The following is a 16,118-nucleotide window of genomic DNA, read 5'->3' as shown; positions in this document are numbered from 1 at the left end:
TTCGAAGTCTCTGTGTTTATTTCCATCCTTTCAGATGCTTTAAGGTTAAAATACTCATAAGCGTGAGTGTCCATATCTCACAAAGTCACTTACAGTCTTAGACTGTCGCTTAACACTTCAAGTAATTGGCTTGTTTGTTGGCTCTAGCGCCTCCTTCTGGCAATCTAGAAGAAATGGAGTTTTTGGGATCTTTTTATAAGGGCCCACAGTGCAGGGGACAGATCAACCTGAAACCAAGGGCCACGGGTTTCAGGTTCCTGGACCATTCATCCGTTCATTTTCTTGTGCTTGTCTTCATGATGGTGGCGGGTAAACTGGAGCGTACAAAACTCAGGCCACAAACAGATTTAACACTCACATTTACACCTATGGACAATTTCGAGCAGGGACTTGTCCATTAAGGGCCACATACAGAAAAATGGAAGAGTACCTTGTGCTTAGCAAACATACTAAAAGCAAATAAATGAGCTGCAACAGATGCAACATGGTAGATCGTATTGGAAGAAAATAAAGTATTAGTAAAAAAAAAAAATAATATTTACATTTTTTTTACATTTTTTTTTACAAAATAGTGACATTTTGTAACATTCACATTTCTTAACGTTTTAAATAAAAAATATACGGAGTGAAGAATTTTCATTGAACCTTGATTTACATTTGAATAACGCAAGTTAAAATTAAGTGTGATCCTGAAAATAAATTGAAAATTTTAAATAAAAAACATTGTCTTGCAATTTCGTTTTAAACATTCTAAAAGAATAATGTGGTGTCGAGTAGCATTACGCATTTTTTACAAAATAGTTCACTGTGCTGTGCCACATCTGACCATTTAATTAAAAAAAAAAAAATTAAAAAAAAAACTCTGGCAAAACCTTTCAAACTGAAACAATGAGAGAGGAATTATTTCATCCTTTTCCTTTTTATGCAAAAGTAAACAAGTGGAGGACTTTAGTAGGACAATAAAAATATGCTTAAAAGTGGAGGTGGGGTTATACAACAGTCCTTGTCATGATGTTTTAGGGTTGTTTATTTATTTTAGCAAATATCCGAGCAGATGTTCTGCAAATAAATCACATTTGACTCACGATGCGTCCGATCCCCCGTGCTGCACCACCAGCGTGAGCGCTACCAATTACCAAGTTGCACTCAAAGCGCCCTCTGAGCATTTTGGAGCCAAACATGCAGCGGTGGCATATTTTCAAAATGACATAAAACACGGAATGTGCAGATTACCCTTGCTAATCCAAGAGCCAACTTGTTCATCTTTCTGCAATATTGCAGCGTTGGCTACAAACCAAAGGTTCATCTGACCTCGTCTGGTTTAGCCTGTGCGGAATGAACTTTCGGGTGTATTTTTAAACCGGGCGGCGTGGGCTGAAAATAAAAGGGGAAATCAATCTCGCCATAAAGGAACAAAAATAAATCGATACAATCTAAAGGGAATTGTGTCACAATTTCAATGGCTATTAAAAGCCAAATGGACAAGGAATAATACGACCGTGCATTATGCCGTGTAAGCGGCGGCCAGGATTACTGCTGCACAGAGGATTACACAGTGGGAAGTTGCAAAAAGCGCTGATGCTGGACAGACACAAACTACGGGCAGGTTTCATCGAGGCCACTTCATCAGGTTTTCAGAGAACTACAAGTCACCTGTCTTTCAAGATGCGAGCCGTCGTTTGGCTGATTTTGGGGGATTTTTTTGCTTTTACTTGTGACGCCAGTGTTCACAATTCAACTCGCCTCCCAATGAGCAGCACTTTGGCAAATTCATCGAGAAAAAGAGGCTTCTGCCATAACCCGAGCTTACTCAAATTTTCTTCGACCATCATGTCATCAACCCTTAATTATGCAAGTTATCGCAACACACACGGGGAGTCCGCTAATAAGACGGTTTCCGGGTCTGGTCACGCGACGTCCGCAACGCAAACGCGAGAGCAGTCGTGATGTTCATTTCGGTCGACAGCAGAGGGGGATATTGCGCATCATGGCGGCCCGCTGCGCGACGAGGACCGTGTCAGAAAAAGGAGATCTATTGAGCTGTCACACTGAGCTATTGGAAATGCGGATGTCCTGAACAGCGAGCCTGTGTCGGTGTTTGATGCCGTACATAAAGTATATTGTACTTTATCAGATTTATAAAAAACCAAAAAAAAATAGAATAATAGTTTGGGAAGTTAAAGGTTGCTCAATAGGTTACTAGGCGGGAATGTAAGCGAGTGTTGTGGGTATTTTAGAAGAGGCTCGCTCGCTCGCTCCCATTCATTTGAACATACTCAGATCGGTACGAATGTCATATTAATCAGAAGACTGTGTTTACTGTAGTGGGGACACATACAGTGCAATGTATTCTTCCAAACAATATTTGGGCTTGAGTTCCCTTTAAAGCGTCCGGTAGCTGGAATAGATCTCGCCCAGTTGTTGTGGAGCTTTTTCTCGCTATCCACCCGCTAGCTGGCGGGCTTGAAGGCCGGGCGGCCTCCTCGCTCGGGAAGTTAAGTAACCACACCGAACTGTTCTGTAAATTGTTGCATCCACGGAAGATCCATTTTCGGGGTGTGGGCATAGCTCGCTCGCTAGCTGCACACTGTAGTGCTCGAAATGGGCCTAGTAATAATAATTACGCCGGATAACCACTGATGTACTGACTACCTAATGAAGTGTCCCATGTGGGAACACATGCGCTGCAAAGGATTACAACATCATTCCCTCGTCTTACACATTTCTACATGGCGAGGAGATGCGATTGCTGTGTGAAACAGCAGATTTAGCGAATCAGGATAGGCGACGTGATGTGACTATGCCGGAGGATGCCGGCGTTTGGATCTTTTTATATCAAATGCGACGTGCCGTCTGTCTGGCTTCCCTGGGCGCGGATCGTGCCCGGCGCCGCTGTGCCGCGTTTGCGTTTGTTTGCAGGCGTCCAACCCGTGACGTATTGTAAGAGTGCGATGACGCAGGCGGGGACTAAAGATCAACTGATGAAACACTGTAGCGTGAAACACTGTAGCATGCGGGCACGCACACACACACACACACACTTTGGTCACTTTGGACATAGTGCAACTGTGATTATCTCACAATGTGCATGAAATGGACGCTGCAGCATTTTCTACATGTTTTTGTCGTAAAGTGGCAGTTTAAAGATGTTGATTTTGTACCATTGCGTAAAATAAAGATTTCGCACATATGAACACTGTTTTATTTCAATATCTTTCGAAAGAATATTTTTTACATGAGCACATTATTGATTCAAAGAAATATACACAAGAGGTTTCTGAGAGTTTTGTTGGATTTTGGACAAAATGTTCTTTTTTGTGTGAATGATGTTTTTTATATTGTTATGGGGCAATATTGCAGCCATGTTTGTTTCCAGACCTGTCATTTTGGGGAGGATGTATGAATATTATATATATTCAAACAATATGAGTTCCTCGTAAAACATCTCTTGTATACATTGTGTGAGGAAAAAAAAATACACAAAATGAAATCTTTATTAATGACAATTATTGCATTGGGATGAATTGGCAAAGTGCAAGCTCAATAAATCATTTCCAATCATATGATGGGGTTCATACAAGATTAAAAATGCATCAATCAAAATACACGTGTGTCTAAATTGTGTTGATTTTTTGGGATACGAGCAACCAATGTAGACAGCTGGATCAAAAAAGAGATCTGCCTTCACAAGGTTGAAGAACGCTCAATTTTCTGGTTGCCTTAAAAACAAAATACAACCAGTTGTTTGTATGCGTTGCTGCTCTGTGTTTTTTTTTTGTTTTTTTTAACTTTTATAATTACTGTAACATCGATGCTAATTCCTGTTAGCCGATCTATGACACTTTTGTTTCACTTAATTTGTTTGAACATTTCGGTGTTTACATATGCAATGTTTCATTTTGTTTATTTGATGGGTCAATGTTTGCTGTAAACAAATAAACAGGTTGAAGCAAAACTTTTTTCCCCCTTGTTTGGAGCACTGATGAGCGAGTCAGAGAGCGAGAACAATTTTATAAGAGTGTTGTTTTAATACATTTAAGTGTGTTTTAATAAGTTTCTTATATGGTCTCACAGATTTTCAGCTATCGCAGGTGGATCCGGAACGTATCCCCCGCTACAAAAGATGATTCCGTGAATCTTTAACGTGCTAACACAAAATTGTGTACGATAACCGCTGTAGAAACAGTAAATGCGCTACGTATCCCAATTGGGTCGCAAAGGCAGCCACAATCATAAACATACGGTATAATAACAGGATGAATTCAGAAAGAGAAAATCATGACGTACATCTCTACACTGGTGCAATCCCTTGAATAACAATCTTGACAGAAAGGGGAGCAATCACACCTTTTCAACAAACCTCCCGCCCTAGAACAGAGGAGAGAGTAGAGAGCGTCAGCAGGGTATGGCGCCACGTCATCACACGTACAAGCATAGAGTGTTTGGTGCTGGTTAGTATAGTTCTGCAGTGATTCTGCTGTGGTCGGCCTTGCTCTTAAGCGGCCTGTCATCTGACCTCCGCCTCACCTTCCTGTCCTCACTGGACTCTTTCCGGACCAGGCCCTCGTCGCTGGCTGCCTGCAGGCTGTCGAAGGTTCCTTGCCTCTCGCGCTCCAAGCCGGCCGATCCCCTCTCGCCACGCCGCTTCTTCCAAAACGCCATCGGGCCCCGCGGGCAGGTGAACTTCACGTCGGCGGTGCAGGCGTACATGCCGACGGGCACGGCAAGCACCATGGCGAGGATGACGACCACGATGTGGATCAGCTTCTCCCGCTGCTCCATCTCGGTGATGTCGCTTCCGGTGACGAACGCCACGCACTGGCCGGGCCGCGGCGTCTGGTTCTTAAGCGTCACGCAGATTTCGTATTTGGTGGCGGGCATCAGGTCGGAGACGGAGTAGGAAAGGATGCCCGGGCCGACGTAGACGGTCTCCTTCTTTTTGGCGTTGGCACGGCCCAAATGGATAGTGAACCACGTCTGGTCGGGGCGATCCAAGACGGCGAACCACTCGATGGAGATGCCGCGCACCATCTGTTTGGCGATACGAATGTCGATGTAGACGTTCTCGTCATCTGCCGGTAAGACGGGAAGGGAAGGCGAACGGGAGCCGTCGGGAGAGACGACGTCCACGTGGATGTTCGCCGAGGAGTTTCCGATGAAGTTGACGGCGCCGCAGGTGTAGACGCCGCGGTCGGCTGCGTGGAGCGAAGGGATGACCAGGACAGATCTGATTGTGTCTTCATCCACCCTCTCCTGAGACTCTGAGAGGAAGATAATAAGTATACTGAACATTGTTTGAGTGCTAAAGAATCCGAACTGAGGAACGCCAAGCTCTGAGAAGAACAGTACTTTTTGTCAATATACAGTGAACCCCTGCTATATCGCGCTTTATCGTTCGCACCGCCACTTATCGCGGATCGTTTTTGAATGGGTATTGACAGGCCCGTCTGAACTTAGAATTGCCACAAAATGTCAGGCAGCACTGAGGTCAACTGGAAGAGATGCTTCATCCGCAGCGCGAATAATCGCGAAACACGTTCATTCGTCGTTCCTACAGGTTTATCTCGTCCGGATGTCAAAAATGTTTTTCAATTTCACAAATTTGCACCTATCACGGGACATATACCCTGCAATAAACAGGGCTTCATTGGAATACTAAAATGCCGTTGAAAGAAATCCGTGATAAACCTGAAACGTTTCGTTCAACATTACTTGTGATGCTAGCTCAGATACGAGCGCTAACACAGCATGACATCGGTCCTGACTGGTCCGCTCACTATTATGAACCACTAAAGTGTGTATAATGGGGTTACCATGGAAATGACAGAGATGAGATTCTCTTTATGACCTAATAGTTCTTCGTCTCAGATAGAAACATGAGGTAATGTCGCTTTCAACTTTTTGCGCTGCTCTTTAAACAATATCGACCCAGAACACGGAAGATTGTCCATGGAGTTAACTGGCAGCTATAGCCTCGGTTGTACCTTGCCTCTCGCCCAAACTCAGCTGGGATAAGTGCAACAGAAAATGGATTATTGTCACTTTAAACGTGAGCGTGAAATTCCATACTATGGAACTTTTATCAAGTGCTTTATCGTTACAGTTGACTCAAATGTAGTGTTGGTTCTAGGAACTTTTGGAGCACCATTGTTTGTTTGAACGGAGGAAAATATGATTTGAATTTAGCCCCAAGATCATTTATCAGTGCTTGCTTTGGGGTAGAAGCTACGGCTAGTTCTATGGCTCTTCCAGGACCTGTGCCAGAAGAATATCTTCTATTATATGAATATTTTACTCTTTTACCAGGAAGTCATATACCAAGGACTACAAGTTGCTGGTCATTTTGGTTCAAATGCAGTTATAGATGAAAATGAAACAGAACCTATTCATCATATTTTCTTTAGTATTTACAGAGCTTTACAATTGACATTACAAATACATTTGTATGAACACCATTCAGTTGTCTCATAGTCCATCCAGTATCATGAAGCGCTTTAATGCGCTTCAGTGAACTCTTGACATGTTACCGTTTTGAACAGGACTGAGGACTTTCAAATGGAATTCCTCTTTTTTTTTTTTGTTGTACTCACTAGCTCACCTCACTTGCTGTTGTTTCCTTTCATTTGATCCACTCCCCCCAAAAATTGCAGCTGGGGCGTCTTTTTATATCAACATATTGCCACTACAGGAGGTTCTAAGTTTACGACGGTGCAGGCATACAACATTTCGCTGTCTTAAGTATCTCAAATAACTGAATTAACATTAATCTAGTCCAAAAAACACGGGGTTTTAATCAACTAAAAGAGCACTGTAGTGTATACACACATAACAAAATACAAAAGAAAGATAGTGTAATTATTATTATGATACTATTTGTCCCTTTCAGTCAATGGCTGAAAGTGCATCGGTGACTGCGGCTTTCCTTGTCCACCCGCGGGGGCATTACACTACTGCATTTGTCAAGGTACCACTGTGTTTGTATGTGTTGATTTTTATGACCAAAAAAAAAAATGATTGTAATTCTGGCGCGTTCTGACTGACAGTACACGCAAATTTGGGTCCTCCATCATAAGGCGAGGAGTCGAGTGATTCCCCTGCAAAAAAACTGAAGTGCCGGCAGGTTAACTCGTGGAGTTCCGACAGTCGGCTGACACCGGCTGTCCGAGCCTGCGCGGCGCACGATAATCTGCAACACCGACAGGCTCAGTGGCCAACATCCAGATTGACTTCTCTTAAAGGAAGCTTTATCGAGGTCTGTGATTAAATTGCGCGTGTAAGTATCTAATTTAGTACAAGATATCAGGCGATCCGCATGCCTGTATGTCACACTGCGGATATCGCACTCTTACCATGAAATCCTCTGATTATCTTCAGACCATATGTCCACCACACCGCAGGGTCCGGCCGGGCCTTGGCGAGGCAGCGCAGCGTGGCGTTGGCGCCTAGCGGCAGGCTGACGTTGGCCGACGGGGTGGTGACCACGGGCTTCGCGCAGGCCTGCGGCTCGACCTCATGGAAGAACTTGCCCGCCCTAAAATCCGGCCCGGAGCAGGTCAAGTAGGAGTTCATCAGAATAACCGGGGGGCTGAGGGAGCGGATGAACTCCACGAAGCCCTTGAGGCGGCAGTCGCACAGCCAGGCGTTGTCGTGGAGCGCCAGGACGACGTTCGGCCCGGAGGAGCTCGCCTCCTGCTGCTCTGCGCTCTGCATCTTTTGGTATAGGGGCCAGTTTTGGAAGACCTCCTTGGATATGACCGTAAGCCGATTGAAGGATAAGTCTAAGTAAGTCAGATCCGGCAAATTTTTTAACGCGTGTTCCGGCAGCACGTCCAGCTGGTTGTGCTTCAGGTCCAGGATCCTTAGACCCGGGGTGTCCTCGAACGCCGTCCATGGCATGGAGCGCAACTTGTTCCCTTGCAGGCGGAGCTCGGTCAGGTTGCCCAAACCTTCCAGGGCCTTGGAGTCGATCAGGGTGATGTCGTTGAAGTTCAACCACAAGTTCTCTAAGGCGGGCGTTCCGAAGAAAGCCCCACGCCTGATTTCAGTGAAGTGTGATTTTTCTATTCTGATTTTGGTCATATCGTGAGGAATGTTCTCTGGTATGGCCCCGAACGCATTCTCCTCCATGCATATGAGAGACCTATGGGTTAATTCAAGCATTCATTCAGACTTACTTATATTCCCTACAACTCGAGGGAAAAGATAAGAGACCACTGCAAATTTTGTGGCAAATTTTCTTTGCCACCCTGACACAGAAACAACATCCACCTCGGTGAAGATTAAAGCTTACCTTCCATGACGGTCTTCTATACAGCTACACCCCCGCAAACATTGAGAAAAGCTTTCATACCCTGGAATGTGAAGCAAAACTATAACTAGTAGGTAACAAATCCTGTCCATAGTCTGCCTAAAGTTGCCCAAATGGCGGGCGGCATTCGCCCTCAAGACATGTCAAGTGAGGCAGACGAGGGAAGCTTATTAGGACTAATCCCCGAGTGCACAACACCTAATTCTTGACAGAGTCAGCAGGTCTGACCCACTATTCGTTTAAGTAGGTGACGCCCACTGATAAGAATCCTTTGTAAGGTGCTGCTGGCTCATGACGTTACCAGGTCTGCTGTTTGAACCAGAAGTACTCAGTATGATGCAGTGCGGTCCCTCAAAAATCTAACTTTAACCGTAAAAAATAAGCAGATTGATTAATATTAACGTTAATATCAGAACAAACACATTGCACATATACGTGTATAGATCTAGAAAAGTTTATTCAACTCTATTCAAATCCTCAGTGGAGTAAATAAATACATTTACTGGGGTAGTGGTGCCTCTAGGTGGCGCAAAAACAAATACATGGAGATTGTTCTGGGGAATAGAAATAGTTGCGCGTCTTATTTACACGCCGTCAAAGTTCAGTCCTTTCTGGACTTGTCTCCAGCTCCAGCTTGTCTGTGTTCACCATGCCTGCGTATGTATATACAGTAGCTCCTCTGAGAACGTATGACAGATATATACAGAGGCACAGACTTGACCGCATATGTAAGTGTACACTGTCCATAAAAGTATTTACAAATCATACACATACATATTGACAATGGAGTGTCTATTGCTTTGAGTTCCCTTTGGGTTGCATCAGACTGCTTCTTCGCTGTGATATGAACCGTTATGATTTCTTAAAACTGAAAGTGAAGCGATATGTTATGGAAATATCCAGAAGACAAAAACGTTGCCTGATAAATATCCCCTATACGGATATTTCCATGATGGTGCAGCGTGCAAAGGTCCTTTGATAGAAATTGGCTCGGGGTGGAGGCGGAGTCGGTGGCGTGATCCAGCGAGGGGGAACGGGAGGGGGGGAATCCCAGGGCATGTGTGGAGGGGGGCCGGCGGGCGGGCTCGCTTCTGGGTGCGGCCGGACGTGAGGATACGGGTGGTGCTGGAGATACGGATGCGGGTGGAAGCGGGGCTGCGGGCGAGGGTGCGAGCGGTGGTCGGGACTTGGACCCGGCGGTGGAGGAGGAGGAGGAGGAGGATGCGCGCGAGGAAGGTGACGCGGCGGAGGAGCCGGAGCTGGAGCATGACGTCAGCAGAAGTACTCGTTAGGCTGTCCTTCGATTTTAGCCGTGGCCTCGGAGTCCAGGCTGGAGCGGGCGGACAGCAGCCTATTGGACTCTTCCGGGTTAAGTCTGTTCAAGTATTCGCCCTCCAGCCCTTTGGCTTTGGTCCCGGGTGACAAAGTCTCAAAGGTCACGTAGGAATCCTGGATGTCCTTGGATTTTTTCCCCCAGTACTTCTGGATACGCCTCTTCAGAGCCCCGCAGCACACGATGACGGTGAGGGGTACGGCGATGATGCAAGCCACCGTGATCACGATCACGTTGATCAGCTTCTGGGTGCCGGTCGCGCTGGCCGCCTCGTCCGTGGAGAAGATGACGCACTGTTCCTTCTTGGGGATGAGCCCCCTCACGCATACGCAGGCGATGTACTTGGTCCGGGGGACCAGGCCTTCGATGGTCACTCTGTTTTGGCCTGCCCCCACGTTGATCTTCCTCATGTCCCTCTCTCCGAACACGGCATACAGCACGCTGAAGGCGGTCGTGTTCTTGGCCTTTGGAGCTCGCCAGTTGAGGGAGATCGTATTGTCCGTGTCCCCCACCACCTTCACCGAGCGAACCACCCGCTCCGGATCCTGTTGCAGGGACGAAGTGTTTGCGGCCAGGTTGCTGAGGTTGGTCTTCTCCAGATTCAGCAGCGTGTCCGCATTAGACGATGCAGCCGGGTCGGGGGAAGGACCGGAACTGTCCAAACGGGGCTCAGGAACTTCGGGCGGAAGGCCGGGATCCAGGACTGGCGGCGGGGATGTAGGGGTGGAGGTCGGCACCACGTATCGGACCACCAGTTTCTCCTGGTAGGCTGCTTTTCCCACCGGGTTGGATTTTTTGACTTTAGCCTTCTTCTCATTGTTGGTTTGATTGCCTTCCGCTTTTGGAGAATTAGACACCACTAAGGAAATGACAGCTTCGGCGTTCCCGGCGTAGTTTGTCGCCTTGCAAACGTATTTCCCAGAATCGCGGTAAGACACGGCCGGGACACTCAGGATGGACCAGGTGATTCCATCTTTGGATGTTTCCTGCTGGACTGTGAAAACAAAATGAGACGGTGTGATGATCGTTTAGCTTCAGTTGTGGCAAAATGTTCGACTTTGCGCAAATAAATACAGGACTGCCTCACAGTTCTGAGATGTAGCTGCTTGCATTGTGACTTTTCTTCAGGTGCTTCTGCCTTCTCCCACATTGCCCCCCCCCCCCCCCCCCAAAAAAAACATGCTAATTAGGTGGAATGAAGACTCGAAATTGTCCATAGGTTTGAATATGAGTGTGAATGTTTGTGATGCCTCTTACTCAAAGTCAGCTGGGATTGGCTCCAACTCACCCGTGCATCTCAAAAAATGGTTGGTTAGTGACCGAGCCCTGCAGTTAAAAGCGAAAATTGACGCTTTATATTGTAGTGTAAATGCCCACAGTTGCCACAAGATGGTGGCAAAGGACTACTTTTGTTTTAATGAAGCTCCTCAATTCACTCGAACGCTTCATTGGCACCAAAATGCCACTAGGTGAGTGTGAATAACTCAAAAAATCTGCGAATAGGCAAATGTCCAACCAACCACGAAGATGTTTCACTGTACTTGGAACAAGGCGTGCAAGAACACCTTGATTAATGAGCCACATGCTGCTTCACAATGTCTAAAGACATTAGTCACATGTACCAGCCTGTTCTTGTAAATTTCCATTCCAAAAAGTTACTACAAACAAGTCAACAACAAGTCATCTTCATGAAGTCTAAATCGGTCGGGCCGATAATCGGCGGCAATTTTCAGAATTCTGACGCATATTGGCATGACATTTTTAGTCATTTTTTCGATCTGAGGGCTGAGAATGCATCCATTTAAAACTGGGTCAACTTCATTTACTTCTTATCCCAATTTTCAATTCACTTTATGAGAGACGCTGCTGACCCTGGAAACTTTTTTTGTTTAAACTTAAACCAAAGATGAACAATTCAGTTATGTTGAAACTTTGGAAAACGTCATTTATTATTTCTTTAGGGAGCTGTTTATTTGTTGAAGTTTTCATTTAACTTAAGACATGCTGCTGAGCTCGGGAGCTCCCTGCAGTTTTTGGTAGAATTTTAATACAAAATGTCTTTTGTCTAAGATTTAAAAAAAAAAAAAAAGGTGGAAATGTACGCTTAAAGGCATTTAAACGAAGTGTTGGAGTTTGTATTATTCCAAATTTGAACGGCAATATTTTTACTGCAAATGAATGTCGGCTCCAAATATCGGTTATCCGCCACCTCGACTGCAAATAATCGGTATCGGCCCTGAAGAAAACATATCGATCAATCTCGATCCGCACACTCACCCGTTCCGTTGAGGACTCGCTTATCCGCTCTCCTCCACGTCAGGTCGGGAACGGGCACCCCGATCGTCCCGCAGCGGAGAAGCACGTTATTGCCGACTGCGCTTCGGACCCGCGCCACGGCCGTGTGGATTTGCGGCGGCTGGCAGCGCCGCAGCTCGGCGTCGCTAAACAGAACGCCCGACACGCTCTCGGGGGCCGAGCAGCGTAGCCTGGTGTCGATGAACGCCACGGCCAAAGTGGGAGACTTCTGGAACTGGACCAAGTCGTACAGGCGACAGTCGCACGCCCACGGGTTGTCATGGAGACCTGTGTGGGGCGGGGTTACAGGTGAGGAAGGTCGCGCGACGTGATGGAGCGGCTCGCAGATGGCCAATGTGGAGGATGTTAATCTTGTAAGAGGATTAACATTGAATTCATAAACTACATCATGAGCACGACTGTGGCGATGATGATGATGATGATGATGATGATGATCAAGATCAAGGTCGGGTTCCGCTGTCATGTCAGCTTCGTGACCTTGACCGCCAGCTTTTCTTCAAGTGTAAAATTCGATAACTGTACTTGAACATGCTACACGTGCAATGCAATTCAACAAAAAGAATAACCCTCCAAATAAAGGCCCCGGATGGTGTTTTCTGCTCCAAGTAACGTCAAGTCGAATCATTTTCTCAAAAAATGTTTCAGAAGCCTTTTTGCTGGTTTTGTTTTTCAGATAGTTTCTAATTGCCGTGCCCAGCTGTCATTTTGTATGAAACGAGTAAAAACATACATGTGTTTGAGTGTTTTCACGATGGACAATCAGAAAATAGTTGATATATTTCATGGACACAGTTTACTACTTCTAACAATCTGTTCATTTATCTGGGGGAAAATGATCCAATTCAATTGAATTGATCCAAAAATGAATGTTTATTTATGACAAATAATGTATCTTCGCTCATCTATCTATGCCAGCCACGTATAGTGACAGGCAGAACAATTGAATCTTCTTCCACTAGCTGGCAGAAGGTGCATAATTAACCTGCGTATTTACTTTTCTATTTTTGCTTGGTGTTTGTCGTGAGTTTTTTTTTTTTTTTTTCTCGGGCAGAACTCCATAAATGTCTGCACTATATAACAGGACCCGATCTGAAATGTTTTGGATCGAGTAAAGTAGCGAGTGAATTCAGACGCCATCATCATCGCTGCAGTTTACGCTGGTTGAACAGTGTCCATCCAATTCAAGCATGAAATCATAGAAAAATATCAGCGAGCATTGCAAAAGAGACTTAAGTTCGCCGAAAGTCAGGTGAGAAAAAGTTGCAGTTCAAACAGAATATATTTTTATTCAGTTAATTTGTTGGCTCGTAGTAGGTGGTGGCAAAACGAAGCGCTGATGCAAGACGGCGGATGCCAGGACACGCTCTTACCCAGGATCATTTTGGAGCTCTCCGGGCCTCGGGAGGGTTTGGCCGCCAGCCAGTTGGCCAGCACGGCAACGGGCAGCGTTAGCAGACTGTTGCTGGACAGGTCCAGGTAGGTGAGGTTCCTGATGTGCGTGGTGGCCTCCGCGGGAAGCGAGGTGAGCTGGTTGTTGTGCAAGTCCAGAAGTCTCAGACTGGGCATGTCCGTGAGCGACTCCCAGGGGAAGGCGGCCAGCGCGTTGCCGTCCAGGCGCAGCTCCTCCAGGTTGGAGAGTCCGCAGAAGCTGTCGGCGCCCAGCGCGGACAACGCGTTGAAGGACATCCACAGGAACTCCAGACCCGAGAGGTAGTTGAAGGCTTCGCTCGGTATCCGCCGGATGGCCGTCTTCTCGATGCGGAGCTTGGACGTGTCCGCTGGGAAGCCGACAGGCACGAGCGAGATCTCGGGGTCGTTGCAAATCACGCTCCTGGGGGCGACAAACGCACATGAAACAACACGAGTCGCTTTCAATGTCATTATTCTAACTGGACACAGCATTAGGTACACCCGCACAATGCAATGCCTTAACATACGACGAGATACGATTCAATAGGATATGATTAAATACAATGAAACGCGATCCGATGAGCTATGATACAATAAGATACGATAACGCTGAGATACGATGAGATACAAAACGCTAAGACGAGATACGATTCACTAATGTACAATAGGCTAAGATAAGTTATGATACGCAAAGATACGATATGCTAAGATATTAACCGATTTGCGAGGATACAATATACTGCGCTATCCTACGGGGCAATCAACAATGATATAATTTGCTAATATCCGATACAATATGCTGTGCTACGATACGATATGATAAGAGTCCACCGGAGACCGCAAGATAAGGTATGCTGAAATACGATACGATATGTCCGATACTCTGAGATACGATTAGCTACGACGCATGACGAGATCACTATTGCACTCAACTTTTAGTGCCAGTCGTGAAACTTGATGTCATCTTCCTGCAAAATCCCCAAAATGGACTTAGCCCACTCTGGTTCTCAGTGGCTCAGTTACTGTTGTTGAACTAAAACGGGGCTGATCAAGCCACATTATATTTAAGGCCGTTATGACACTAAAAAACATACAGTACATATACACAAACCACTCTACTACATTTTTTTGTCCAAAAGAAAAAAACAAAGCCATTTATTATTTTCTTTTATTTATTATGTATTTTTTATATATATATATATATATGTTTAAAGATGCACTACCAGTCGAAAGTTATAGAACACCCAAATGTTTCCTATTTTGAAAACTGAAATCCATGCAGTTGAATGTTTTGACAAAGCATGAACAATTCAAGTTGCAAACGAAATCGCGGAATAAATCTAAAACCGGAAACGTCTTCCAAACAATTTGACTCATTCAAGCAGCCGCCGTAGGCAAGATGCAATAGCCGACACGCTCGTGGCATTCTTTCTGAAATGGAACCCAAATCTTCTCCAGAAACTTCTTTCCAACTCTTGCTCTCCTTTTGTCCAGCTCATCCCAAACCACCTCGATGGGGTTCAAGTCTGGAGAATGTACCTTTCTGAAATGTACATGATTTTCCTGTCTTAGGTAACCTTAACTGTTTTTATTCACCTCTGGCAGTTCACCAGTTAGCTATTTATTAGATTTAGACTGCTTGCCTTTCTTTCTTTTATTTCTTTTTTTAAATGGATAAAATGAGGTGTTGTAAAACTTTGGACAATTAAAGGTGCAATTGTATGTGTAATAGTATGACGAGCTGACTATTCATTGGAACTGTTTTCATAGTTTGAGGAGCCTGCTGAGGGAATCCAGCTCCAATGTGGCCCGCCACCAAATATAAGCTTGACACCGCCAGTGTCACGCGTGTGCATAGAGCAATAAACGCATTGCTAACAGTAACCAAAACAGCAGGACAACTCTCCTTTATGAACAATGGCTATAGGAATCATGTAAATTGATTTTTCATTGTGCTTTGAACAAGATCCATGACATGATGTAAGGAAGGAAAGGTTTTGTTTTGTTTTTTTTTATAAATTTATTATGTTATTATGGGGTTGTTTTTTTTGGGGGGGGGGTTGATCTCATGAGTGGTCATAATGTTGGTGTACTCGAATGGTGCTGTAAAGTCACAATTCGTGGTGATGCACTCCAAGGTTGTATGGAGACGAAAGAGAATACTAAAAAAAATAAAAATAAAAACGAAACTACAAGTTTCGATCAAATTGGACCGATTTATGTTTGCCGCCCGTCCTATACTTCCGCGCAAACCTCCAAATGGTCACAAATGAACGACGCGCGTATGCATGTGCGTAAAAGCGCACGGAATCAGTCCGGGACGAACTCGTGTGCGGTATTACCTGGCCTTGGAGCCGTCACTCAGGTTGTGGTAAAAACAGCTGCACTGGGACGGGCAGCTGCTCACCGGGGACAAAAGTCCACCCGTGGCCGCGGACAGCCCCGCGACCAGGACGAGGAACATTTCGGCGCGCCGAACACGCATGCACTCACTTTGCATCCGACTTTTTCTCCGCCCCTCTCATCTACGGGGATATCATCCGCATGGCTTGTCTCCACCACTGCGCCGTCCCATAGTGATCAGAGCGCATATGAGTCCCCGGATAAAAAAGGATAGACAAGGATTAGTGCAAGGACTGGCGTTCTTTTCATTTGGATGCGTATTTGAATCCGATAGGCTGCGCAGCGACGTCCCCTGTCTGTTGTCACATGGGCAAGGAGGGGGGAGAGGAAAAAAAAACACACTTCCGA

General features: G+C 45.6%; 2 protein-coding genes across 3 annotated transcripts; both read right to left on the bottom strand.

Moving 5' to 3' along the window:
- Positions 1-3,476: 3,476 nt before the first annotated feature.
- On the bottom strand, positions 3,477-8,615 carry lrit2 (leucine-rich repeat, immunoglobulin-like and transmembrane domains 2). The gene is made up of 3 exons (XM_061790593.1): positions 8,291-8,615; positions 7,350-8,140; positions 3,477-5,261 (listed from the first exon to the last, which is right to left on the bottom strand). Exons 1-3 carry the CDS (start codon positions 8,398-8,400, stop codon positions 4,453-4,455), a joined length of 1,710 nt encoding a protein of 569 aa, XP_061646577.1. The 5' UTR covers positions 8,401-8,615; the 3' UTR covers positions 3,477-4,452.
- Positions 8,616-8,748: 133 nt separating this feature from the next.
- lrit1a (leucine-rich repeat, immunoglobulin-like and transmembrane domains 1a) lies at positions 8,749-16,068 on the bottom strand. 2 transcript variants are annotated; one of them, XM_061790592.1, is made up of 4 exons: positions 15,861-16,068; positions 13,328-13,788; positions 11,919-12,224; positions 8,749-10,635 (listed from the first exon to the last, which is right to left on the bottom strand). In XM_061790592.1, the coding sequence occupies exons 1-4, from the start codon at positions 15,890-15,892 to the stop codon at positions 9,581-9,583; spliced, it is 1,854 nt and encodes a 617-aa protein (XP_061646576.1). In that variant the 5' UTR covers positions 15,893-16,068; the 3' UTR covers positions 8,749-9,580. The 2 variants fall into 2 exon arrangements, with proteins under 2 accessions (XP_061646576.1, XP_061646575.1); XM_061790591.1 differs by having other exon boundaries at positions 15,710-16,064.
- Positions 16,069-16,118: the final 50 nt, after the last annotated feature.

This window comes from Phyllopteryx taeniolatus, chromosome 11, assembly GCF_024500385.1.
Source record: "Phyllopteryx taeniolatus isolate TA_2022b chromosome 11, UOR_Ptae_1.2, whole genome shotgun sequence".
Classification (NCBI taxonomy): Eukaryota; Metazoa; Chordata; class Actinopteri; order Syngnathiformes; family Syngnathidae; genus Phyllopteryx; species Phyllopteryx taeniolatus.
The sequence above is the reverse complement of the archived record's forward strand: the minus strand, read 5'-3'. Positions and strand labels throughout refer to the sequence as shown.